This window comes from Acinonyx jubatus, chromosome A2 (assembly GCF_027475565.1).
Source record: "Acinonyx jubatus isolate Ajub_Pintada_27869175 chromosome A2, VMU_Ajub_asm_v1.0, whole genome shotgun sequence".
NCBI classification, from domain to species: domain Eukaryota; kingdom Metazoa; phylum Chordata; class Mammalia; order Carnivora; family Felidae; genus Acinonyx; species Acinonyx jubatus.
Window position 1 is genome coordinate 6,526,126 of NC_069383.1, and position 25,218 is coordinate 6,551,343.

The following is a 25,218-nucleotide window of genomic DNA, read 5'->3' on the forward strand; positions in this document are numbered from 1 at the left end:
AGCTGGATAGGGTGTGGGGGGATAAGGTGGAGGGCCATGGGTTAGGTATCTTCACTAGAGAGAATGAACTGGCAAGACTGGCTAAAAATCAGGCCCCAGAGCATTAGCTCCAGGTTAACTGAAAGCCCTCACTACACACGGGGAGAGTTGACTCCAGAAACTGTATGTGAGTTAGGCAAGCTCGCAGAGATGATTCCAGAACAAACCAGGTCCAGGGCACATAGCACCATTCGCTGTTGTGGCCTTCTCTCCACAATTGTCTGGCTATTTTACTCACGGTATTTTCTTCTCTCATGACCTCCTGAGAGGAGAAACAGACACTTGGGTCAGAGATACCAACTTGAGGCTAGCCTAAGTCTCCTATGAAAATTCCATCCTCTTCCTGCTGTCTGATCTTTAATAGCTCAAAAGACCTCTTTTTCTTTAGGAATGAGGAGATGGCAGAGAGGACCACATTGGTGGCCCTGTCCACACTGATGTCCAGTCAAGGATTCCTCCCTGATTCCTGGGGAAGGAGATTCTCAAGAGGCCATTTTCTAGGAAAACACCCAAAAAGCAAACGGCAACTGGAGATAAGAGTAGTGGGCAGAGGCCAAAACTGAGAACAGGCCTCAGAAGTCTAAACTGCCCTTCACTGAGGTTACAGCCCCTCCCGGGAACAAGATGTGGTGCCACGGCGACCTTCGGAAAGGATCAGCACAGTCCCAAGCAGGACAGGTGGGTTGTGCAGTGGAAACAACACAAAGGCACCACTTGCTGGCCCACCTGGCCCATGTCCTGTCCCTTTAAATCGTCACCACTGGGCCCTCCCTCCCTGGGCTCTGAGACTTCCTCCCTGTGCTGTGCTGGCAGGAACAGCCTCTGTACTCACAACCCAAGGCACAGCACCAGGACGCGGGTTTCTGCAGCCAACAGCAGAGCCTGTCACCACTTCTGCTGGAAGGTGAGCACACATGGAGAGGAAGGGAGCCACCTGGGGCAGGGGGGAGTGGAGGAATTGGGGGCGTGGGGGGGGCTCTAAGAAATTCAGGGCCTGGTTGCAGCTCACTGAGTGGGCACCTGCATTCTACTACCTCCCAGGAAGGGGAGCGGGATCTAGAAAGAATAACTTCACCCTTGCAGGCTTTTCAGGGAGCTCTGAGTTTCAGAACAAGCAAGGGAAGAAGAAATGGTAAGCATCTTCTCCAGCGGTGGAGTGCACACACTTTTACTTGGGACTACATACTTCATCCTGTCCTGCTCCTCGCCTGGTCAGAAAGGTGTTTGCTAGAAGCAGTGCCAGGGCTGAGCACGCTGGAGAAGGCTGCAGACACTCCCTCTGAGGGCATGTGCAGCCAAGGAGAGAGACATTTCTGAGGACAAACAAGTGAGTCTAACCTCAGAACACATCGCAGAGTGGAAATCGTGTCTGTGAGCCGAACCCCACTCACACTCTCCACCTCCTCAGTCCTGTGCACCCCCAGGGACTTGTAGGAGCCAGCAACAGTTATGAACATGGTCTTCAAACCTCTGCAGTACACGTGCTTGTGTGTCCTTGCACATCCCGTCCCCCGCCCAAGCTACCCAGGGCTCTGTGCGCTGGAGCCCTCTTCATCACCACACTGGCTATAAATGAAGGGCTTGGACAGGATGAATGGCCCAGAAACTCAGAGCAGGGACCCAATGCATTAGAATCACTCAGGGGTTGGGGAGGGTGCCTCGGTGGCTTGGTCCATTAAGCTTTGAGCCCTGGGATGGATTCTGTGCTGTCAGTTCAATGCCTGGAGCCTGCTTTGGATTCTTCGTCTCCCTCTCTCTCTCTGACCCTTCCCTGCTCATGCTCTGTCTCACCGTCTCTCAAAAAAATAAGGAAACAGTAAAAAATTACAAAAAAAAAAAAAAAGAAATCCCTCAGGAGGAGGGATAACAGATACCGTTTTTTTAACGTTTATTTATTATTTATGTATTTATTTGTTTGTTTGTTTGTTTATTTTTGAGACAGACATGTGACCAGGGGAGGCACACATGAAGAAGAAGGAGAGAGAATCTGAAGCAGGCTCTGTGCTATCAGCACAGAGCCTGATGAGGGACTCAAACCCACAAACCATGAGATCATGAGCTGAACCAAAATTAAGAGTCAGACACTTAACAGACTGAGCCACAAAGGTACCCCCTTTTTTCTTATTAAAGTACAGATCTATGAAACAAAAGGTCAAATATATATTTTAAAGACTCCCATAGATACCTCCAAAAGACAGCAGGTTCAGGAAGCAGGGGATTACATAATATCCAATCCCATTTAAGATGCTAGGAGTCTCCATGTTCTACATCAGTCAATGACTCCAAGCCTCTAAATGCCAGATGTCAGCTCTCAGAAACTCTGGAAGAATTTTTCAAATCCCATCCCAAACCATCACAAAACTTTGAGAAATCCCATAAGGGCCAGGAGTCCAGTGGATTCCCTAGAGCATACTTGGTCAGTTGCGTCATCGATAAGGACTTCTTGCTTTAGCTAAATTCTTGTTCCTTGCACTGAATCTTCTGGCTGTTTCTTCAGTTCTGCTGTGCAGTCAGTTATGGGAGTTTGCTAATTTTTACACACAAGATCACTACTCACCTGAGGCCTGTGGAATCAACTTTACCAAGGGCTTTGGGGAGCCGAAAGGGGCGTTATGCAGAAGACAAACCTGTCATCTAACGGGTCAGAGACAAGTTATCAATCAACCCTTCCCTTTGCTTGTCCTTGTGTGTTGCCCATGGGACACAGCAGTAGCCAGGTGTTGCCATGAAGAGGTAGCATTTGAAATGGATGGCAGGGCACAGACAAGACTCAGACAGAAACGTGGGAGAGAAGGAGTGGTCATGGGGTGAGTGCACAGGCGGGCTGGAAAGGCCCTGAAACCTGTCCTCTGCGGAGCAGCTGACCCAGAAGGGGAGTGAGTGGGACACAGGGCTGGCAAAGCAGACAGAGCAGAGCTGCGCCCTTGTGACCAGGTCCTCGTGAGATCAAGCAGACTCCATCACTGAGTGGCTAGCTGTAGTAAATCCTGCCGGACTTGGGGTCATTGCTTAGTTTGAGAGGCCTCAGATTCGGGGCAGGAACACCAGGAGCCGGAAGGGAGTGTCCCATCTCTCCAGCACACAGGTCATATTTACACAAATGACACAAGCCAAATTCTTTGGTCTTCGGAGAGCAGATCACAGGTTCTTCACATCAGCATGGGAGATAGGTATCGTTTCCAATTTTCAAAAGCAAACTGCAAACTCTCTTCTTGTCCCCCACCCCTGCCCATCCCTGGCCAACCGCCCTAAGGTGGTTCCCTAAGTCACTGAGGAGAATTTCTGATTCTCAGGGTTTTCCAAAGTCTCCCCTGGCTGTGGAATCTTCTGGGAACACTTTGTGCCTACAGTTAATGCCACTGACATAAATTACCTGGGAAATTCTCAGCTAAGGCTCACTCACTGACACAGAGGACGGGTTATCACCACCATTCTGTCATTTGCATTCAGGGTCCCTGAAAGGACCAAGGAGGCTCACCAAAGGATCACACGGTTTGGTTCCAATACCAACCAGGTCCTTCCAGGGTTCGTCCCCAAATTCTGATGTTCAGAGGAGGGCAGGAAGCATGACCTTTTCATTGGGATGTCACCAGCTCTTTGGACCTTGCCTGAGCCACCTTAGGTAGTTATACCTATTCGATAAACGAATGAATGATTGAAGGAATGAAGGAACTAACAGGTTGTGTTTGGAACTCTTTCAGGTGGGCATGGGAGGACGCAAGATGGCCAGGGATGAAGAAAATGCCTACGGTAAGAACTGATCTCAGTGTGTACTTGCCCCTAGGCATCAGCTCTGGGTCCCAAGGCCATGGGCTAACTCAAGACTGAACAGAGACATTGGGGCACCTGGGTGGCTCAGTCGGTTGAGCGTCTGACTTCAGCTCAGGTCATGTTCTTGCAGCTCGTGAGTTCGAGCCCCACATTGGGCTCTGTGCTGACAGCTCAGAGCCTAGAGCCTGTTTCAGCTTCGTCTCCCTCTCTCTCTGTCCCAACCCACTCGCATTCTCTGTCTCTTTCAAAAATAAATAAATATTAAAAAAAAGAAAAGACTGAACAGAGACAAATCCCAGACATGTCCCCATGCTGGGGTGAAACAGCTAGAGCCCCAGCTTTGCATTTTTGCTGGACCTCTGCCCCTGCCCTACTGTAGGATATTAAGTGCCTTGACCAGACTGTGCCTTGGGTCCCAAAGGGTACAATGAGGATAAGCCATCTACTCCAATCCCCACAGAAGATGTGGAGGGTTGAGATCATGGACTAGAGGGAACACGGTTTACCACGTAGACTGTATACGTGAACAAGGATGGAGGGTTAACTGTGTCTTACTGGAAGCAGGTTTCCTAGAGAGAAGAGGGAGGAGGAGGGGAAGTGGAGGAAGGGAAGAAGCAAAGAGATCCTGTCATCTAATACTCAGAGCAACCCTGGGAGACACAATTCTCTGTCACCCCTCCCATTATGCAGAAGACGTTGAACGCTTAGACTAAACTTGCCCAGGGTTCCACAGCTGGCACATGCGGGGCTGTGATTCCAACCCGGGATGTCTGGGACTCCAGACAGCCCTTCACTCCCAGGCCTTCTGTGCCCTCCCGCATCTCCTCACCGGGATGGCCCTGGGAGAAGTCTGACTGAGGCCTGGGAAGTCGTCAAGCACGGAGCAGCTCTGCACGGTGCGGACGACCACAGGTAATGTCAGTTGAAGTCATGGCCTGCGACCGTCGAGGGGGACCCTCCAGAGCAGTGGGCACCCGGTGCCGGAGCATGGACTGGGGGGCAGGTGCACGCACTGGAGCCAAAATGGAAGAAAGGTGGCTAAAGATGCCCCCGGAGTCACACAAGCTCTAACCAGAGCGCCTGGGAAAGGCCTGGTTGGACAAGCAGAAGCGGGAGGCGTCCTTGCCCTCCTCCGTTCAGGAGGTACCCAGGAGCCCGGTGGAGCAGGACGCGCGCTCTCAGGCCGGCGGCCCACGCCTACTCTGTCCTCACAGGTTCCCAGGACCCGGACGACCAGCAGCCGCTCGCGCAGGAGCGCAGGCTCAGGCTCATCCTGGCCGGCAGGACCGGAGTGGGCAAGAGCGCCACGGGCAACAGCATCCTGGGCCACAGGCTCTTCCCGTCCAGGCTCGCGGCCACCCCGGTGACCAGAAGCTGCGCCCTGGGGAGCCGCAGCTGGGCCGGGTGGCGCGTGGAGGTCACCGACACCCCCGACCTCTTCACCGCCCAAGGCCGGCACGCGGACCCGGACTGCACCCAGCGGGCCAGCTGCTACCTGCTCTCGGCGCCCGGGCCGCACGCGCTGCTGCTGGTCACGCAGCTGGGCCGCTTCACCGCCCAGGACGAGGAGGCGGCGCGCGGCGTCCGCGAGCTGTTCGGCGCCGGCGTCCTGGCGCGCGCCGTGGTCGTCTTCACGCGCCGGGAGGACCTGGAGGGGGGCTCGCTGCACGACTACGTGCGCGCCACCGACAACCGCGCGCTGCGGGCCCTGGTGGCCGAGTGCGGCGGCCGCGTGTGCGCCCTGGACAACCGGGCGGAGGGCGCCGAGCGCGATGCGCAGGTGGGCGAGCTGCTGGCGCTGGTGGAGCGGCTGGCGCTGGAGCACGACGGCGCGCCCTTCACCGACGACGTGTACAGCCTGGCGTGGGCCCGGCGCCACGCGCGTCCCGAGGACACGCTCCGCCTGGTGGCCGCGCGGCTGGCGGCCCGCGGTCTGGGGCTGGGGTGGGGTCGGCAGTGGGGGCGGGGGCGGCGCTGGCTGGAGGCCGCGAGGCGGGGGTGGCCGCTGGCGCTCCTGCTGCTTGGGGGAGCACTGTTACTTGTCCTGCTGCTTCTCCAGCGGGGGGCTCCAGGCCCAGATTGAAGGAGCTGCCCTTCCAAATGCGGGGAGCCTGGAAGGTAAAGGGGCTGGGTCAAGGCGCTGAGGGGAACTTAAACCCAATTTCAAAGGAAACCTGGAGTTTCAGACTGGGAGTCTTAATGACTCAGGACGCCTTGGACACTGTATCGACTTTGCAAAGGCTCAAGTTCACTTTTAGCATTCAAATGTCACTTTTGACTATATGTACACTATTCAAATAAATGTGGTTAACTTTCAAATGTCCTTAATTCATTTTAGTAGTTTGGAGGTATTTTTCCTTCTTGAAAAAATAGTGCATTGACTGGTAGTGTTTTATATAGAAAGTGGATTCATGGCAAAGGGAAACAAACATTTGTGTGTGTGTGTGAGCACTTATCAAAACGTAGACACTCTCTTAGTCCGCTTGAGTTGCTATTAAAAAAAAAAACAATGGGAAAGCTCTCAGATTTTCCCCATTGAGGATGATATTAGCTGTGGGCTTTTCATAAATGGCCTTTATGGTGTTTAAGTATGTTCCTTCTATCCCAACACTCTCCAGGGTATTTTTTAAGAAAGGATGCTGAATTTTGTCAAATGGTTTTTCTGCATTGATTGACAGGATCACATGGTTCTTTTCTTTTCTTTTATTCATGTGATGTAGCACACTGATTGATTTGCATATGTTGCACCAGCCCTGCAGCCCAGAAATGAATCCCACTTGAAAATGGTAAATAACTCTTTTTATATGCTGTTGAATTTGACTTCTAGCTAGTATCTTACTGAGAATTTTTGCATCCGTATTCATCAGGGATATTGGCTTATAGTTCTCTTTTTTTTGTTGGGTATCTGTCTGGTTTAGGAATCAAATTAATGCTGGCTTCAAAGGATGAGTCTAGAAGTTTTCCTTCCCTTCTATTTTTTGGAACAGCTTGAGAAAGATAGGTATTCTCTCTGCTTTAAGTGTCTGGTAGAATTCCCCAGGGAAACCATGTGGTACAGGACTCTTATTTGTTGGGAGATATTTGATAACTGATCGAATTTTTTATTTCTTCCTGTTTGAGTTTTGGAAGTGTGTGGGTGCTTAGGAATTTGTCCATTTCTTCCAGGTTATCCAACTTGTTGGCATATAATTTTTCATGGTATTCCCTGAGAATTGCTTGTATTTCTGAGGGTTTGAGATCAGACACATGACAGGGATGTCCACTCTCACCACTGTGTTTACCATGGTGTTGGAAGTTCTAGCATCCGCAATCAGGCAAAAAAAGAAATCAAAGGCATCAAAATTGGCAAAGATGAAGTCAAGCTTTCACTTTTTGTAGATGACATGATATTATACATGGAAAACCCGATAGATTCCACCAAAAATCTGCTAGAACTGATACATGAATTCAGCAAAGTCGCAGGATACAAAATCAATGTACAGAAATCAGTTGCGTTCTTATACACCAATAATGGAGCAACAGAAAGACAAATAAACTGATCCCATTCACAATTGAACCAGAAGCATAAAATACCTAGGAATAAAACTAACCAAAGATGTAAAAGATGTGGATGCTGAAAACTATAGAAAGCTTATGAAGGAAATTGAAGAAGATACAAAGAAATGGAAAAACATTCCATGCTCATGGATTGGAAGAGTAAATATTGTTAAAATGTCAATACTACCCAAGGCTATCTACTCATTCAATGCAATCCCAATCAAAACTGCACCAGCATTCTTCTTGAAGCTAGAACAAGCAATCCTAAAATTTGTGGGAACCACAAAACACACTGAATAGCCAAAGTAATATTGAAGAAGAAGACCAAAGCAGGAGGCATCACAATTCCAGACTTTAGCCTCTACTACAAAGCTGTAATCATCAAGACAGCATGGTATTGACACAAAAATATACACATAGACCAATGGAATAGAATAGAGACTCCAGAATTGGACCCACAAAAGTATGGCCAACTAATCTTTGACAAAGCAGGAAAGAATATCCAATGGAAAAAAAAGTCTCTTTAACAAATGATGCTGGGAGAACTGGACAGCAACATGCAGAAGTATGAAACGAGACCACTTTCTTACACCATTCACAAAAATAAACTCAAATTGGATAAATGACTGGAATGTGAGACAGGAAACCATCAAAACCCTAGAGGAGAAAGCAGGAAATAACCTCTCTGACCTCAGCCGCAGCAATTTCTTACATGACACAGCTCCAAAGGCAAGGGAATTAAAAGCAAAAATGAACTTTTGGGGCCTCATGAAGATAAAAAGCTTCTGCACTGCAAAGGAAACAAGCAACAAAACTAAAAGGCAACCAACAGAATGGGAAACGATATTTGCAAATGACATATGAGACAAAGGGCTAGTGTCCAAAGTCTATAAAGAACTCACCAAACTCCACACCTGAAAAACAAATAATCCAGTGTAGAAATGGGCAGAAAACATGAACAGACACTTCTCTAAAGAAGATATCCAGATGGCCAACAGGCACATGAAAAGATGCTCAACATCACTCCTCATCAGGGAAATACAGATCAAAACCACACTGAGATACCACCTCATGCTAGTCAGAATGGCTAAAATGAACAAATCAGGAGGCTATAGATGCTGGAGAGGATGTGGAGAAACAGGAACCCTCTTGCACTGTTGGTGGGAATGCAAACTGGTGCAGCTGCTCCGGAAAACAGTGGAGGTTCCTCAAAAAATTAAAAATAGAACTACCCTATGATCCAGCAATAGCACTGCTAGGAATTTACCCAAGGGATACAGGAGTGCTGATGCATACTCAGCATACTCAGCTGCATAGCGGCACTTGTACCCCAATGTTTATGGCAGCACTTTCAACAATAACCAAATTATGGAAAGAGCCTAAATGTCCATCAGCTGATGAATGGATAAAGAAATTGTGTCTCATATACACAATGGAATACTACTTGGCAATGAGAAAGAATGAATTATGGCCTTTTGTAGCAACGCGGATGGAACTGGAGAGTGTTATGCTAAGTGAAATAAGTCATACAGAGAAAGACAGTTACCATATGTTTTCACTCTTATCTGGATCCTGAGAAACTTAACAGAAGACCTTGGGGAGGTGAAGGAAAAAAAAAAAAACGTTAGAGAGGGAGGGGGCCAAACCAATAGAGACTCTTAAAAACTGACAATAAACTGAGGGTTGATGTGGGGTGGGAAGGACGCAAGGGGTGATGGGCATTGAGGAGGGCACCTGTTGGGATGAGCACTGAGTGTTGTATGGAAACCAATTTGACAATAAATTTCATATTAAAAAAATAAAAAATAAAATTTAAAAAAGCGCAGACTGGGCCACTTCTAAATAGCAGAAGAATTTTCCCCATGGTTCTAGAGGTTGGAGGTCCAAGATGGAGATGTGATTTCAGTCAGGATCTGGTGAGAGACCTCTCTGGGTTGCAGGCTGCTGACTTCTGGCTGTGTCCTCACATGGTGGAAGGGATGAGTCAGCTTTCTGGGGCCTCTTGTAGAAGGGCACAATTCTCAGTCATATGGGATCTACCCTCTTGACTGACTCACCTTCCAAAGGCCCCAGCTCCTAAAACCATCCTCTTGGGCACGAAATTTTCAATATATGAAACCTGTGGGGGGGCCCAAACATTCAGACCAAAGCAGACACTGACCCTCCTGAATACTGTCCTAGTTCTTATACCCGGCTAGATCTGGCCCTTTGTGACCCTTGGAAGTTTTATTATCACCCGTGAAAGTGATGTCAGGGTCATACATATTAATGTTTACTTCTGACACATTGGTTTATTTCCTTTACAATAATTTACTGCCAAAAAAGAGAAATAACTATACTGAAAATAAAACAGTTCCCAAGTTTCTAGCATTTATTATGGCTGATGTCTTTCCAAAGTGAAGTCAAAGTTTGGGGAATGTCTTAATTGTGCTTCTCAAATGGATTACTATGCAAAAAAACAAAACAAACAAACAAATAAAACAAAACAACACAAAACCCAGAGGTCGTCTCACACAATGGAGAAAGAGGGAGCCACAGGTGCACTGGTGGAAAGCCTCACACCCCGACATTCCACTGCTATGCTGGTACTATGGAGTTTAATGGGGGTAGGCCAGCCCATGAAAGTGCTTGACCGCCACATCATTAGAAAATCAGATGCCATCCTTAGGTTGTGTAACCAACCCATAGGGTTTCCTTATTGCTCTGTCATAATGTGACAAAACACTTTGAAGGAAGTTAGCTCCTCACTTCAAATCAGCCATGCTCTAGTCTGTAGGTGTGGATGCAACAGGAGGCACCTACTCACCTGGCCCAGGGTCAGGGGCTGGAAGGAAGGTGGTGTTGGCGGGAGGTGGGGGCAGCTCCACGTGGAGAAGGTGGTTGTTGGGGGGACCCCTAGGGCCATCCCAGTTCCACGTGGATTAGAAGGGCCCGCGCGCGCCTGTGCTTAGATGCCACTAGTTCCTGGGGCGCCAGAGTGGGGGTGGCAGCTTGGACTTCGGGGTTGTGGTGAGCTGTGGTCAGGAGGCCTGAGGGCCCTGGTGGCCCTTGCAGTGAGCTGGGCTCGGTGAAGTGCCGCTGGGCAGAAGTCCACCATTAATCTCCGTCTGAAGCGTCCTCAGCAGCCCTGCGGGGCTCACACGGGGGCTCTGAGTGAGGGGGGAATCCCTTCGGTAACCCGGCAACTCGGGGACCCGCGGGGCAACAGGGAGGGGGCCGGGGTTGGGGGACGGCCGCTGTCCCCAGCTCTGCCTCCAGGGCCGCGTGTGCACGAGCACGCACTGTGGGGCTGACTTTAACCTGTCATTCTTTCATTTCACGTTGTCTCGTGCACACGTGTCCATACACGCCCTCCAATTGTTCTTTGTTTCTGTCTTGTTTGCATATAGAAATGGGATTTAAAGTAAATATAAGTAATATGGCTTTTAAATTCGCATACGGAAATGCATGCTTGAATCAAAGGACGGCTTCGACATCCACGGGTAAAAAGCTCTACTTGGGACATCACGAGGGCGCGTTAGAAGGAGTAGCGGAGAGAGCAGGGTGTGGCACGTGGCCCCGGACTTGTGTCTGTCTCAGAGCCATCCCTATGCACCTGCTCCAAGATGTGGGGCCGAAAGGGGTTCCGTTTCATTACTGACATGATCACAGTAATGTTCATCTTGACAGCTTTCGTGTATGATGAAATAATATGATGAAACCACTTTGTAGGTTAAATTCCATAAAACTGTGATACAGAATCATCAAATCCAAGAGGAAACTTTTCATAATAGTAAATACTCATAAATTTAAAAAAAGATTTCATAAACAGATACATTTCACACTCATACATACTCCACAGGTATTATTCACAATAATAAATACTGCACCTTATTGTGTGTATATTCCTGGGAGCTAGTGGAAGTATAAGGTAGGATATGATTAGATGCCAGTTACAAAGTACAAATGTGAAAAGATACCAGTATCTGTAGATATAGATATATATCTACATCAATAAATAGAGAGATAGAGAGAGAGATAGAGATAGGTAGTTATAGATATTGATATCTTTCCACCTGTTTCTGTTTCTCTTGAGAACCCTAGTACAGTCAGACCTACTGAGAAAGTCCACATCCCCAGGCCCAGGTGCACAGGCCATGCTTAAGACTCAGGCTGGACCACAACAGACATATGTGCTGCCCTGCCCCCACACGCCATAGGAGCAATGATTGACAAGCACCAGCCATCCATCACGAGCCTGGAGAGACTCTGGGAAGCAGAGTGTGTAGGGATGACTGGAAACTGAAGGTAAACGGGATGAGAACACTGAGTAAAACCACATGGCATCTGAGTGCCCACACTGAGCTCAAGGCACCCTAGAGAAATATGGGGCCTTAGCTGCTCCATCGATAATTGTAGCAACAATCCCAACCAGTCCAACTCCCTGTGGGCTGACTCAAATCCCACCCTAACAGCCTGATGGAGGACAAGGGATTCTGTATCTAGGCATCAATATTATTTATTTCATTTGCTCCTTTCCTCCTATGTCTACAATTTAATAAAATTATGAAACTTGTTTTAAAAGCAGGAGAAGAAAAATGAAACACAATCAACAGGGCAGACTCACAAAAAGTCCAGAAACTGAACAGGGATTTTAAAATAACAAGGACTGAAGAAAAACTGGACAACATGAAATAAAAGATGGGGAAATTTCAACAGACAGATGAAAACCATAAGAATCAAACATACGTGGTAGAAGTCAAAAGCACTATCAGAGATGAAGTATTCCCTAGCAGGTATATCAATCAACACAGTTGACTCAACATGAGTCAGTGAATTTGAAGAAGAGAGAATAGAAATTCTTCAAATGAAAACAAAAGTAAAAATGAGTGAGAAAAAGAAAAAGGGAATAGAGTATCTGGGAGCTGCAAAGCAAATCAAACAGGTTAACACACATGTATCTGAAGTACCAGAAGGAGAAAAAAATAGAATGAACAGAAGAAACACTTGAAGAGATAATGGTTCAGATGTTTCGAAAAACTAGGGAAGACACCAAGACACAGATCCAAGAGTCCCAGAGAAGCTTGAGCAGGATAAATACAGAAACAAACAAATAAAAATCTAGGCACTTCATACTCAAACTGCTAAAAACCAAAGATAAAGAGGAAGACTTAAAAATAACTGCGGTGTAAAAGGCACGTTATATTAAAGGAATAAAGATTGTAATTACAGATGATTCCTTGTCAGAGCTTGCAATCAGAAAGACAATTGAGTGACATCTTTAAATTACTGAAAGAACAAAAGTGTCAGCCCAGAATTCTCTAAGCAATAAAAATAGCTTTCAAATATAAAAGTGAGCTAAAGGCTGCCTCAAAGAAACTGAGCGGAATCACTGTTGACTTACCTGTGCTACAACAAATATTGGAGGAAGTTTCTCATCCAGAAGGAATGAAGGTGATACGAGACAGAAATTTTTATTTACCTAAAGAAATAAAAAGCTCCAGAAACGGCAAAAAGGAAGATAATACAAAAGACATTTTGTAGCTTACATTTTATAGCTCTAAAAGATAATTGTCTAAAACAAAAATAGTAATAGTGTATTGAGGGACCTACAATGTATGTGAAAGTCAGGCATGACAACACCCAGGAGGGAGAAATTGTTAAGTACACTAGTGTAAGTTCCTTAAACGACATGTGAAGTGGTCTAATAGTACTTCCATGTAGACTGTGATGAATGGTCTAAACACCCCGGAATAAAAAGCAGGGACTGTAGGACTGGATTAAAAAGCAAGGCCAACCACATGCTATTTAAAAGAAACCCACTATAAATATAACAAGTGCATTACTTTTTTATCAGTGCCTAACAAATGACCTCCAACGTAGCAACTTGAAACAACATACGCTTATTGGCTCTGTCTCTGGGGGTCTGGAGTCTAGGCAAGGCCTGACTGGGTCCTGTGCTCAGAGTTGCTTGAAGCTTCAGTCAACGAGTCAGCTGCTCAGTGGTGTCCTCTGTGGAGTTCAGGGTCTTTTCCAAATTCATTCAAGTTGTTGGCAGCATTGAGTTACTTGTGGTTGTAGGACTGAGTTCCTCCTCCCAGAGGGTCACCCTGGCTGCCCCTCTTGATAGGCAGTTCTTAATATGGATATTCAACATGGATATTCTCTCCAGTGGGAGAATCTCTTGCTTTTAAATATTTTTTGATTAGGTCAGGCCCACCTGGTATAATCCCACCTCCTTTTTTCCCTAAAGTTTATTTATTTTTGAGAGAGCCTGAGATAGCACAAAGGGGGAGGGGCAGAGAGAGAAGGAGAGACAGAATCCCAAGCAGGCCTTCCACTGTCAGCATGGACCCCTACTCAGGGCTCCAACTCAGGAAACCATGAGAGTATGAACTCAGGTAAAGGAAACCAATAGTCAGATGCTTGACCAACTGAGCCACCCAGGCACCTCATTAGCATTTTTTTGAAATTCACAGAGAAGGATACGAGAGGTGACTCTCCTCTCTCTGGCTCAGAGGAGAAAGTGCTGATCCCTCCACCTTCACCCCAGGGAAGCAGAAACTCTGCTGCGAGCCCTTCATAAATGATCTCCTCATGAAAGACAGTGATTGATCTGTTTCAGAATGTGAGAATGTTAGGATAGTTCAGTAGACCACTTTTTCCTATTATGTTTTACTTTTTAAAAGCATGAAACAGATGGTAGTTTCTCCGTCTTAGCTTACTGGGGCCAGACGTGACCCACACTTTTGGTCCCTTATTCTATTCTGTATACACACCAAAGAAATTCTTTCTGGCAGGTCCCAGCTGAGTCACCTTCTTGGATAGTAATCTGGTTGTCAGATGGCCCCAGGATGTGCGACTAGCTCTGTTCCATTCAGGGAGAAGAATAAAGTTTTCCAACTTCGGGTTTTGGCCCCTACTCTAGTCTCCACTCCCTCTTTACTAGGGAGTCCTAGACTTTTGATAGAAATCTGGTATTTTGCCTTTATGATTTAGTTCCTTGCATGTATACTTGAGAATCTTGGAGAGGAGGAGTCTTCGGTATTCTGAATCTAGCTGGTAACATTTGGAACGAGGGAAATGCCTTGAATATGATTGAAATGACTTTGTCCCTTTCAAATGTGAGATTATTTGCGACTAGGCGGTCACTCTGAAGCTATGGTCCCAGACGAGCAGCATGGGCAACACCTGCAAACAACACAACCTGTAGGGAATGCAGATTCTCAAGCTCCGCCCCCAGCCTACTGAATCAGGCTTTGTACTTTAACAAGTCTTCCGGATGTCTCTGATACATGCTAATGCTTCACACAGTATAGAGAAAAACCTGAACAAACAGCTTCTAGACTAAAAAAAAAAAAAAAAAAAAAGGATTTGTGAAAACATGACAGCCTTGTAATCCAGGGTTGGTGTTTCTTTACAAGGGATTGCCTATAGTCTATCACTTGTCCAATTTGCATGACAAAGCCCAGGGCTCCCTTGCTGCACAATAGAATTTTATATAGTAGATGTCCAGATAACAGAAGTTGAGAACACTGTCTTCTTCTAGGGAAAAGAAAACAGAGAGGAAGAAAGAATAAATCAATGAGACATGTGTCCCAGATTCCACCTCTCCAGGTTCAGGAAGCAAGAGGTATATTGTCTTTTCCTCAGTTCATGGAGGAATGAAGAAGCATTAAGAATTGGGGCGCCTGGGTGGCGAAGTCGGTTAAGCGTCCGACTTCAGCCAGGTCACGATCTCGCCGTCCGTGAGTTCGAGCCCCGCGTCAGGCTCTGGGCTGATGGCTCAGAGCCTGGAGCCTGTTTCCGATTCTGTGTCTCCCTCTCTCTCTGCCCCTCCCCCGTTCATGCTCTGTCTCTCTCTGTCCCAAAAATAAATACACGTTGAAAAAAAAATTAAAAAAAAAAAGAATTGTATGAAAATTTGGTTGGGAGATTGTCAAGGGAATTCACCATGAGGGTGAGAACGAGGTAGGTGTGCAGCGTCTATGTTTAATTTTGCTACGTAGGCTGTTCCCCGCGTACTCCACACTGCTCCACAAGAAGCAATTGACTTAAAGTCTAAGGGACTCATTTCCGTAAGCCTGCTCATAGCATTTTTCCTACAAAAGCAACTATTAACTCAACAGGAATTAAAAATAGAATTAAAATCTCCCTATCTCATTGTCCTTTCTCACAAATCTGTATCAGAGAATTGGTGCTTAAGAAAATGTGCACACCAATGAGAAAGAATGAAATATGGCCCTGTGTAGCAACGTGGATGGAACTGGAGAGTGTGATGCTAAGTGAAATAAGCCATACAGAGAAAGGCAGATACCATATGTTTTCACTCTTATGTGGATCCTGAGAAACTTAACAGAAACCCATGGGGGAGGGGAAGGAAAAAAAAGAGGTTAGAGTGGGAGAGAGCCAAAGCTGAAGAGACTCTTTAAAACTGAGAACAAACTGAGGGTTGATGGGGTGTGGGAGGGAGGGGAGGGTCGGTGATGGGTATTGAAGAAGGCACCTTTTGGGATGAGCACTGGGTGTTGTATGGAAACCAACTTGACAATAAATTTCATATATTAAAAAAAGAGAGAGAAAAAATAAAAATAAAAATAATAAAACAGGTCTTTTGCAAACAGCCTAAAGATGGATCTTGTTTTCTTATTCATAAAAAAAAAAAAAAAAAACAGGGATTTGTGAAAAACATGACAGCCTTGTAATCCAGGGTTGGTGTTTCTTTACAAGGGATTGCCTATAGTCTATCACTTGTCCAATTTGCATGACAAAGCCCAGGGCTCCCTTGCTGCACAATAGAATTTTATATAGTAGATGTCCAGATAACAGAAGTTGAGAACACTGTCTTCTTCTAGGGAAAAGAAAACAGAGAGGAAGAAAGAATAAATCAATGAGACATGTGTCCCAGATTCCACCTCTCCAGGTTCAGGAAGCAAGAGGTATATTGTCTTTTCCTCAGTTCATGGAGGAATGAAGAAGCATTAAGAATTGGGGCGCCTGGGTGGCGAAGTCGGTTAAGCGTCCGACTTCAGCCAGGTCACGATCTCGCCGTCCGTGAGTTCGAGCCCCGCGTCAGGCTCTGGGCTGATGGCTCAGAGCCTGGAGCCTGTTTCCGATTCTGTGTCTCCCTCTCTCTCTGCCCCTCCCCCGTTCATGCTCTGTCTCTCTCTGTCCCAAAAATAAATACACGTTGAAAAAAAAATTAAAAAAAAAAAGAATTGTATGAAAATTTGGTTGGGAGATTGTCAAGGGAATTCACCATGAGGGTGAGAACGAGGTAGGTGTGCAGCGTCTATGTTTAATTTTGCTACGTAGGCTGTTCCCCGCGTACTCCACACTGCTCCACAAGAAGCAATTGACTTAAAGTCTAAGGGACTCATTTCCGTAAGCCTGCTCATAGCATTTTTCCTACAAAAGCAACTATTAACTCAACAGGAATTAAAAATAGAATTAAAATCTCCCTATCTCATTGTCCTTTCTCACAAATCTGTATCAGAGAATTGGTGCTTAAGAAAATGTGCACACCAATGAGAAAGAATGAAATATGGCCCTGTGTAGCAATGTGGATGGAACTGGAGAGTGTGATGCTAAGTGAAATAAGCCATACAGAGAAAGAGAGATACCATATGTTTTCACTCTTATGTGGATCCTGAGAAACTTAACAGAAACCCATGGGGGAGGGGAAGGAAAAAAAGACGTTAGAGTGGGAGAGAGCCAAAGCTGAAGAGACTCCTTAAAACTGAGAACAAACTGAGGGTTGATGGGGGATGGGAGGGAGGGAAATGTTGGTGATGGGTATTGAAGAAGGCACCTTTTGGGATGAGCACTGGGTGTTGTATGGAAACCAACTTGACAATAAATTTCATATATTAAAAAAAGAGAGAGAAAAAATAAAAATAAAAATAATAAAACAGGTCTTTTGCAAACAGCCTAAAGATGGATCTTGTTTTCTTATTCATTCTGTTACCCTATGTCTTTTCACTAGAGCATTTAGTCTGTTGACATTTAGAGTGAGTACTGAAAGATATGAATTTATTGCCATTGTGTTGCCTGTAGAGTTTGAGTTTCTGGTGGTGTTCTCTGGTCTTTGTTGCTTTTGTCTTTTTTGCTTTGGTTCACCTTTTCTCTCCCGAGAGATTCCCCCACAAAATTTCGTTCCAGGCTGGTTACTGGTCACAAACGTCTATAGTTTTCCTGTGTCTGGGAAACACTTTATCTCTCTTTCTATTTTGAACAAACAGCCTTGCTGAATAAAGAGCTTTGGGCTGCTTGCTTTTCCAGTTCAGCACATTGAATATATCCCGCCACTCCTTTCTGTCCTGCCAATTTCTGTGGATAGGTCTGCTGAGAACCTGATCTGGTTGCACTTGTAGGTTAAGGGCTTTTTTCCTTTGCTGCTTTCACAATTCTTTCCTTGTCTGTTTATTTTGTGGATTTGAATATGAAATGACTTGTTGATAGTTGGTTTTCCTTGAATCTGATGGGAGTTCTCTGTGCTTTCTGGGTTTTGATGTCTGTCTTTCCTCAGGGTAGGAAAGTGTTCTGGTATGATTTCCTCACATAAACCTTCTTCTCTGTGTTCTCTGTCTTCATTTTCTGGGACCCCTATTATTCAGATGCTGTTCCTTTTTAATGAGTCACCACGTTCTCTAAATCTTATATCATGCTCTTTTGCCTTAGTTTGAGAGATACAGAGTGAGCAGGAGGGACCAGGGGGAGAGAGAACCCCAAGCAGGCTCTGAATTGTCAGTGAAAAGCCCACTGTGAAACTCGATCCCAAGAACTGTGAGATCATGACCTGAGCCCAGACCAAGAGCTGAACGCTTAACTAATTGAACCACCCAGGTGCCCCTCTTTTTTTTTTAAGTAAGCTCTACACCCATCAACATGGGGCTCAAACCCATGACCCTGAGACTAAGACTCAACCACTATATGAACTTAGCCAGCCAGGTGCCCAACAGAGGAAGCCAGGAAACAGTGGAGGTAGGTTTTCAGTGTGCTGAGAGAAAATGACAGTCAACCTGAAATCCTAGTCTCAGAGAAAATTGCTGTCAAAACTAAGGGCAAAATACATACACCCATTTCAGGCAACAGAGACTGACATTTCTTGACAATAGCACAATCTCATTACAGGAATTTGTAAAGAATGTATCTGAGGCAGGAGGAAAGTAATCCAGATAGTAAATCACAGGTGAAGAAAAAAAGTAAGTTTAAACAAATGCAAACTGTGTAAAATAATACTAATGCTTCCTAAGATTTAATCAGGGAGAATGAGAAAATTAAATATTCAACAATAACAATATATAGATTGGGATTGAGGGTGGGAATGGAATTAAAATGTTCTAATTTGTTGTATATGAAGAAGATTAAAACAGATTTCTTGAGATTTTGAACAGTTAAGAATGTATGTTGTAATCATTGGGTGATTACAGGAAAAGCATACATAATTTCCAAACTAGGAGAGAAAAACACAAAATGTGAAAAAAAAATCCAAATCATTCAAGTTAAACCACACAGAGGAAGGGGAAGAAAAAGAAATACGGAACAGGTTGGACAAGTAAAAGTAAAGAGTAAAACTTTAAATATGCATCCCCATACGTCACAAGTTTTAACTATGATAAATGCACCAATGTTTTCAGTTTAAAAAAAATAAAGAGTTTTGGAGGGGACTGAAGAAGAAATCCAAGTCAAAAACGTTAAGTGAGGGAAAACTTGAAAACAAAAGTGTAGGTAAACCTACAAGCACATTCTAAATAAATAATAACAGAATATCAAACTACATAGACTTTTCATTCAATAATTATTGTGAGCTTATCATGTGCCAGGCAGTATTCTGGGCAACTGAATACATCAGCAATGAGAGCTGGTAAGGATCCTTGCCTTTCTGAATCGTTTAGTGGTCCTTGAAGGAGCAGAAAATGAACAAAAAACAAATAAATTTGTAAATAACAAAAGATATGAGATGTTCCCTTGTAAAAGAAGGAAAATCACAGAGGGAGGGTAAAGAGTGGGGAGAGTAGAGAAGATGAGTTGAATGCACACCACGGTCTTGAAACACCTGCCCTGTTCATCAGGTATAAGTATCCCATGCATCAAGACAAACACGGTTTTACATTGATATGCACCACAAAGGGAGGCATCACATGTGTAAAGGGAATAATCACATCACAAGAGGAAACAGACAAATCTCCATGTATGGTGACAGATTTTAACACACACCTCTCATTGCTACAACAGGCAGATACAAAAAAATCAAAAAGTACACATGATTGATAAGTTAGACCTAATGAGCATATGTAGACTATTTCATGAAATTTCTGAGCCAGCTGTTTTCAAGTACATAGGAAAAATTTATTAACGTTGTTCTTATGTTTGTCCATGAAGAAATGCTCTAAAATTTTTGAAATAACATAGACAACATTTCCTGACCACAATGTAATTAAAAGAAAAGTAAATAAAATGTCATACGTTTAGCAATTGGAGAACACAGTTTTAAATAACTGATGGGTCAAAAGAGACAAAAACAGAAATTGATCAATATTTGGAATGAAGTGTAATTAAATTACTGCATTTCAAAGCCTATGAAAAATTAAAATTTAGCTTTCAGTGTGTATTAGGAAAGAGAAAGAATGAAAATTAATCAGCAAAATACATATCTGCTTCAGATTCTGTGTCTCCCTCTCTCTCTGCCGCTCCTCCACTCATACTCTGTCTCCCTCTCTCTCTCTCAAAAATAAATAAACACTTTAAAATATTATTCAGTTTCACTGAAGGGTAAATTTTCTACAATCCCTGGCATATGCCTGCTCCTGGAGAAGAACCTGCAGTGTAGACAGGGCTGCTTAGAGCTCTCGCCAACCTGCCCTTCTCCTCCTGTCCTTGCCTTGGCTCTGATTGCTCATGGGCTGGGGGAGAAGAGGCAGGAACACTGAAGACCAGTCAGGTGTAGTCTGGCCTTGGTGGGGGTGGGGGATGGTGGCAGCATACTTAGTGGCTCTTTCCCCGCCCAGGAGACCTTTAATGAGTCTTTAGAGAGTCTTCCCTGGGAATCTGCAATCACAAGTCCAACAAACAGCCACTCTCTCCCCTCCCGCTGGTTGCTTCCATGTCTGTTCCTGGTGCCTGGACTTCCAGAGCTCTGGTCCACACAGAAGCTGTTGGGATCCCTGCTGGGCCCCTGGGCAAGTCCCCCTCAAACTGGCTTTGGCTGCCTCCCTACTGTATGGCCCACATTTGATATGAGGAACCTATACTTTTGCCCCTCCCCCCGCTCCTTAGTGAAAGTTTTGACTGCTTCCAAGACAGCCACCACCATGTGTACCCTGCTCCCTCCACAGAACACAGCAATAACCTTCATGTATCCCCTGGGTCCAGCAGGGAGCAAAGCCAAACTCCAAAGGACACACATCAAGTCTCTTAACATACACCACCCACATCCCTCTGGCAGCATCAAAGTCCTGAGGCCACCTCACTAGCTTTCGGGAAGAGGAAACCTCCATCTCGCTGGATATGGCACACAGAGAGGAGTCCCTGTGGGGCTTCCCTTATATAGTCACATGGTTACACTTGGGTCACCCTCTGCACTGGGGGGGGGGGATTGCTCTACAGATGAACCCCAAGAATAGACCAATTCTAATTTGTCATTGTCCTTATAATTGAAGCGTTCTCTTTTAAAAGTCATTCCTCCGGGGGTGGCTGGCTCAGTTGGAAGAGCATGCGACCCTTGATCTCAGGGTCATGAGGCGGAGACCCATGTTGGGTGTAGAGATTACTTAAATAAAACATAAAAAAAAAAGTCCTTTCCTCTTGACCCCTTCAAATATCTATCAAATTAGTTGAAGGAATAAATCTCATAAAACTGGTTCTCGCTTCTTCCTTTGGGCATCCTATGTGGATCTTCTGCAATATAGCTTTTGACTGTGGGGTATTGGCAATTAGAAAGATTCAGCTGAAATTGGAGATATTTATGTTAATATCCACCCACATTTACCCCAAGCCTTTCACATAACCTTCGGACCCAGATTTTAAGTTAATGCAGGTCGTTTATATTGGACCCTACCTTTGACATCTGATATTCAACTTGTCACAAACCTAACTGAACGCTGTTGCTCCTGACTCTACCCTTCCCGTGAAAATCTTACCTGTCACCCTGAACTTTCTTGTTTCTGAACAGAAGCATAATCATCATACCCATCACCCACATGGACACATCCTACACATCCTTCACAGTAGACTTCACACCTACATCCTTCCTCAGGTCTTCTTCTATAAATCCTTGTTTAAATTCCCCATCATGAGTCATGACTATCACATATTTCAACAACAGGGATCATGCACACATTAAACGCTGGAAATACCACAGTTTTCAGCACTGAAATAGAACCATCTTCAGGGAAAACTGGGACATAAAATATGTTAAGAGAAGTGAGTGAGCAATATTTCAATTGTCAAGTGAAGAGATAATGATTTATTTGATTTACTCGTTTTTACTCTGGGTATGTGTTACCTTCCAAAATAGAACCTAAGGTTGGGAAAAAAGAAGTTAGCTCATGTAAGCTGCACATTCAAACAGCCCTCACACAGGTTAATTGTATTAAGAATGCTTCTGCATATCTCTGAGAGAAAATATCTTTTAAACGGTTCTGAAATGAAAAAAGTCAGGAGAGAGCATGAATACTTTGCTCTCTAGAGATACCATCACACAGATGAGTCACTTACAAGGAAGTACTTTCGAACATAAGAACTGCATGATGGCAAAGAGTACTTTGGTCTCACTTTGTCATTTGACACATGTTTTCTCAGGAGAGGATTTTTCTTCCGTGTTGCTTTTACTGCGTTCTGACTACTGGTGATAAATCTTAGAATGAGCAGGTATTTAGAATCTTAGTTTTCCAGACTTAATCTCTAATCCATCTCCTGAAAAGTCACTGATACGGTAAATACTCTCAGTCATGTTCACAGACAAAACAAAGGACGAATAAAAATTCTAATAATTTGGATTTGGGATGTCTGCAATCCTTGTGAGTGACTGACAGTCACCCATCTAACTTTGAAATTTCTCTATTATTTTAACAAGACAGAACCTTTCATCTACTTACTGCAAATGTCACAGCATGGAAGGGTAAGGAGAGATTTTTCTGGTGTCAGAAAACAAGTACTACAGGGAATGTAAAACCATCAACAACAATAAAGATGCTCTGAAAGAGAACCGGGTACCATAAGATTTATCAATCAGATTCTCACAGGAAAAAGATAGTCTGCTCTCATTAGGTGCTTGGAGAAAGTTTAGGGAAGGGGCCTTAAACACTGTGGACACAGGGAATTTGGAAACCACAGGGACATTGAAAGTATCGAGAAGAAAATTAAATCCCACCTGAAGGGGTGAACAAAGACTGGAATTCAGAAGAAGAGTTGGGTAGAAAGGCCACCAAGGGAGGAGCTATGACCTTTGGTGTAGGACTACAGTTAATCAGAGATGGCCCTGCAGAGATAGAGGTGGGGGAATGGACACCCCAGCCTTGCTTTTCTACTTCCACAGGGCCTCTGACTTGGGCTTCCCATTGGCCAGCCAGGCAGAAGTCAGAGAGCAAGAGACCCCACCGATGTAGTGCAACTAGATCAGCCTCAGGGGGCAAAGAGCTAGGGTGAAGTGTGATTCTGCAGAGGCAAATGAAAGCTATGTGGTCCAGATGGGATTTTTCAGATACAATTGGAGACATTTTAAGTTAGGATGGTCCCTAAAAAAGAAAAGAGAGAAACACAATAAGAGAATCCTGTGACTTTCAGGTCTCCATGAACCACAGAACAATCTTTCCAGAGAAACCCAATACCTCCCTAAACAGTACTTGTGACCATGCTGTGCAACGACATATGTGAACAGTGGTTCAGACACTTAACATGTGCAGGATTTCTAATTTGAATTTCCTGAGTCTTTGAACTCTATATGCCATTGCCTGATTATGCCAATTTTGTGTGAAGAGGGACAGGTGGGAAGGGGAGGCAGTGGGGACTGAGAGCTGGGAAGAGGCTTCATTCTGGTTAGTTCTCGCTGCATAACAAACCATTCTGAAGCTCAGTGGTTAAAAACAAAAACGATCATTTATTTGTTCTCATAAAGCTGTCATTGGGCAGGACTCAGTGGGAATGGATCATCTTTGCTTTCTGCAACTTCGCCGGAGATGGCGGGGCAGCTGGAGTGCCCACTTCTGTGTTGCCTCATTTGCATGGCGGGCAAGTTGGTGTAAGTCACAAATGAAAGGTGAGCTGGGAAGTGGGCCAGTGACTTCAGGCCCTCTGCATGGGGGCCTCTCAAGAGGCAGCCTGGGCTTTCTCACAACATGACAGTCAAGTTCCAAGGGCAAGAACCCCAACAGGGCAAGGAAGCATTGCCCATATGTAACCTTAGAGTCACAAGGTGTTGCTTCAACCATCTGCTATTAATTGAAATGGTCCCAGATCTGCCGAGCTCCAAGTTAGAGGACACAGGTCCCGCAACTCAGTTGCAGGAGTAACAGGGTCAGGTTACAGGAAGAATAAGTAGAAGCTACTGTCACAGCTATCTATGGAAACTACAATCTACCACTATCGCAAATCATCATAAATTAAGAAGAAAAAATGAAATGGACTTTACTACCAAAACATATGCCATATTTTTGAAAGCACCCTCCTAATCCCATCTAAAACATGTTGAAATATGCCCTTCTCAGCTTCTTCCCTGATATTTTTTAACTTTTCAGCATACTGCATCTTAAGCAATTTTATTTTTTCCTCCCGTTCTTCCTGTGATTTATCAGCATATTCCTTTTCTACTAGTTTAATTTCATTATTTAATTGATCGGTATAGATCTTCTTCAGGTCTTCTTCCAGTTGCTTCAGCCTCTTCTCTGTGTCCTTGTAAATGGCATCGGTAAAGTAAGCCCCTCCATTGCTCTGCACCATCTCCTCTATCAGCTCCACCAGCTCCTGCACTTGAGCTTCCTTCTTGGCCTCTGAGGCTCTATTGTTGAAGGCACAGCAGCGGTTCCCACACTCTCTGATGATGTTTTTTAGCTTCACATCTGAATCTGCCAAGAAGTCACTCAGGCTCTTGTCCTCCAAGTCATCTTTGCGAGTGAACAACACGATCATGTGCCTCAAGGCTGGCTTCCCAAAGACAGCCTTGATCAATGCCACGGTCTTCTGCTCTTCATCTGTGTAGCGGCCCAGATGGATGACCAAGACGATGGCGTGGGGCCCAGGGCAGGAGTAAAGGACACACCGGCTGATTTCCCTGCACGTGGTATCCAGGGTCTCCTTGGTGTCAAAGAGCCCTGGGGTGTCAACAACAAGAAGTTTTCTCCCCTTCCATTCCTTCAATGATTTTTGACACTTGGCGGTGACAGCATGGGGAGAAACTTTAGACTCAAAGACTCTACTCCCCAGGATGGTGTTTGCCGTTGCGCTCTTCCCACTTCCAGTTTTCCCCACCAAAACAATCCTCAGACTGTTGTCCTGAGGGTCTGCTATGTGGTAAAAAAGGGAAGGAGAAGAAAAAGAGTCAACAAAGGTAAGTGGAAACCATCACCTTCCTCTTATCTCCTTTGTGTTTCTCCATGAAAACCTGCAGTAGTGTACTATCCATGTTGGTCCCATAAAGACGAAAAGATGAAACAATTGACTCACCATGGAAGAAACAACAAAGTAGTTAAAGAGTTCCCCTACAAAAGAGTACCAGGTCCAGATGGTTTCATGGGGATCTCACTTAACCTTTCTTAAACTATTCCTGATGACTTAAAACAGAAGGAAATCTTTCCTGTTAATTCTATGCCACAAGTATGATATTGATCCCAAAGTTTAACAAAGATTTCACCAATAAGTAAAGCTACAGACATGTCTCATTTGCGAATACTAATG

At 44.9% G+C, this 25,218-nt stretch overlaps 3 protein-coding genes across 5 annotated transcripts in view; 2 read left to right on the forward strand and 1 right to left on the reverse strand.

Annotated features, from left to right (window-relative positions):
- Nucleotides 1–832: 832 nt before the first annotated feature.
- On the forward strand, nt 833–6,131 carry LOC128310965 (GTPase IMAP family member 1-like). Of its 3 annotated transcripts, none has more exons than XM_053217885.1 (3): nt 833–943; nt 3,741–3,789; nt 5,025–6,131. In XM_053217885.1, exons 2-3 carry the CDS (start codon nt 3,747–3,749, stop codon nt 5,891–5,893), a joined length of 912 nt encoding a protein of 303 aa, XP_053073860.1. In that variant the 5' UTR covers nt 833–943; nt 3,741–3,746; the 3' UTR covers nt 5,894–6,131. The 3 variants fall into 3 exon arrangements, with proteins under 3 accessions (XP_053073860.1, XP_053073859.1, XP_053073861.1); XM_053217884.1 differs by lacking the exon at nt 833–943 and adding an exon at nt 1,147–1,171; XM_053217886.1 differs by lacking the exon at nt 833–943 and adding an exon at nt 1,284–1,366.
- Nucleotides 859–25,218, forward strand: part of LOC106976374 (GTPase IMAP family member 1) — a 47,922-nt gene continuing 23,562 nt past the window's right edge. The window contains exon 1 of the mRNA XM_053217897.1: nt 859–943. The gene's annotated coding sequence lies outside the window, so the exon portion shown is untranslated. The remainder of the gene's footprint in view (nt 944–25,218) is intronic.
- On the reverse strand, nt 23,275–24,876 carry LOC128314682 (GTPase IMAP family member 7-like; the record flags this gene model as incomplete). The annotated part of the gene is made up of 1 exon (XM_053217899.1): nt 23,275–24,876. A coding segment is annotated over one exon (921 nt), but the record flags the coding sequence as incomplete, so codon positions are not given.

What these genes read in the sequence shown, in the direction of transcription:
- LOC128310965 (XM_053217884.1), top strand. An exon ending in GGATGAAGAAAATGCCTACG is followed by an intron (nt 3,790 to 5,024) that starts GTAAGAACTGAT and finishes CTGTCCTCACAG; the next exon opens with GTTCCCAGGACCCGGACGAC.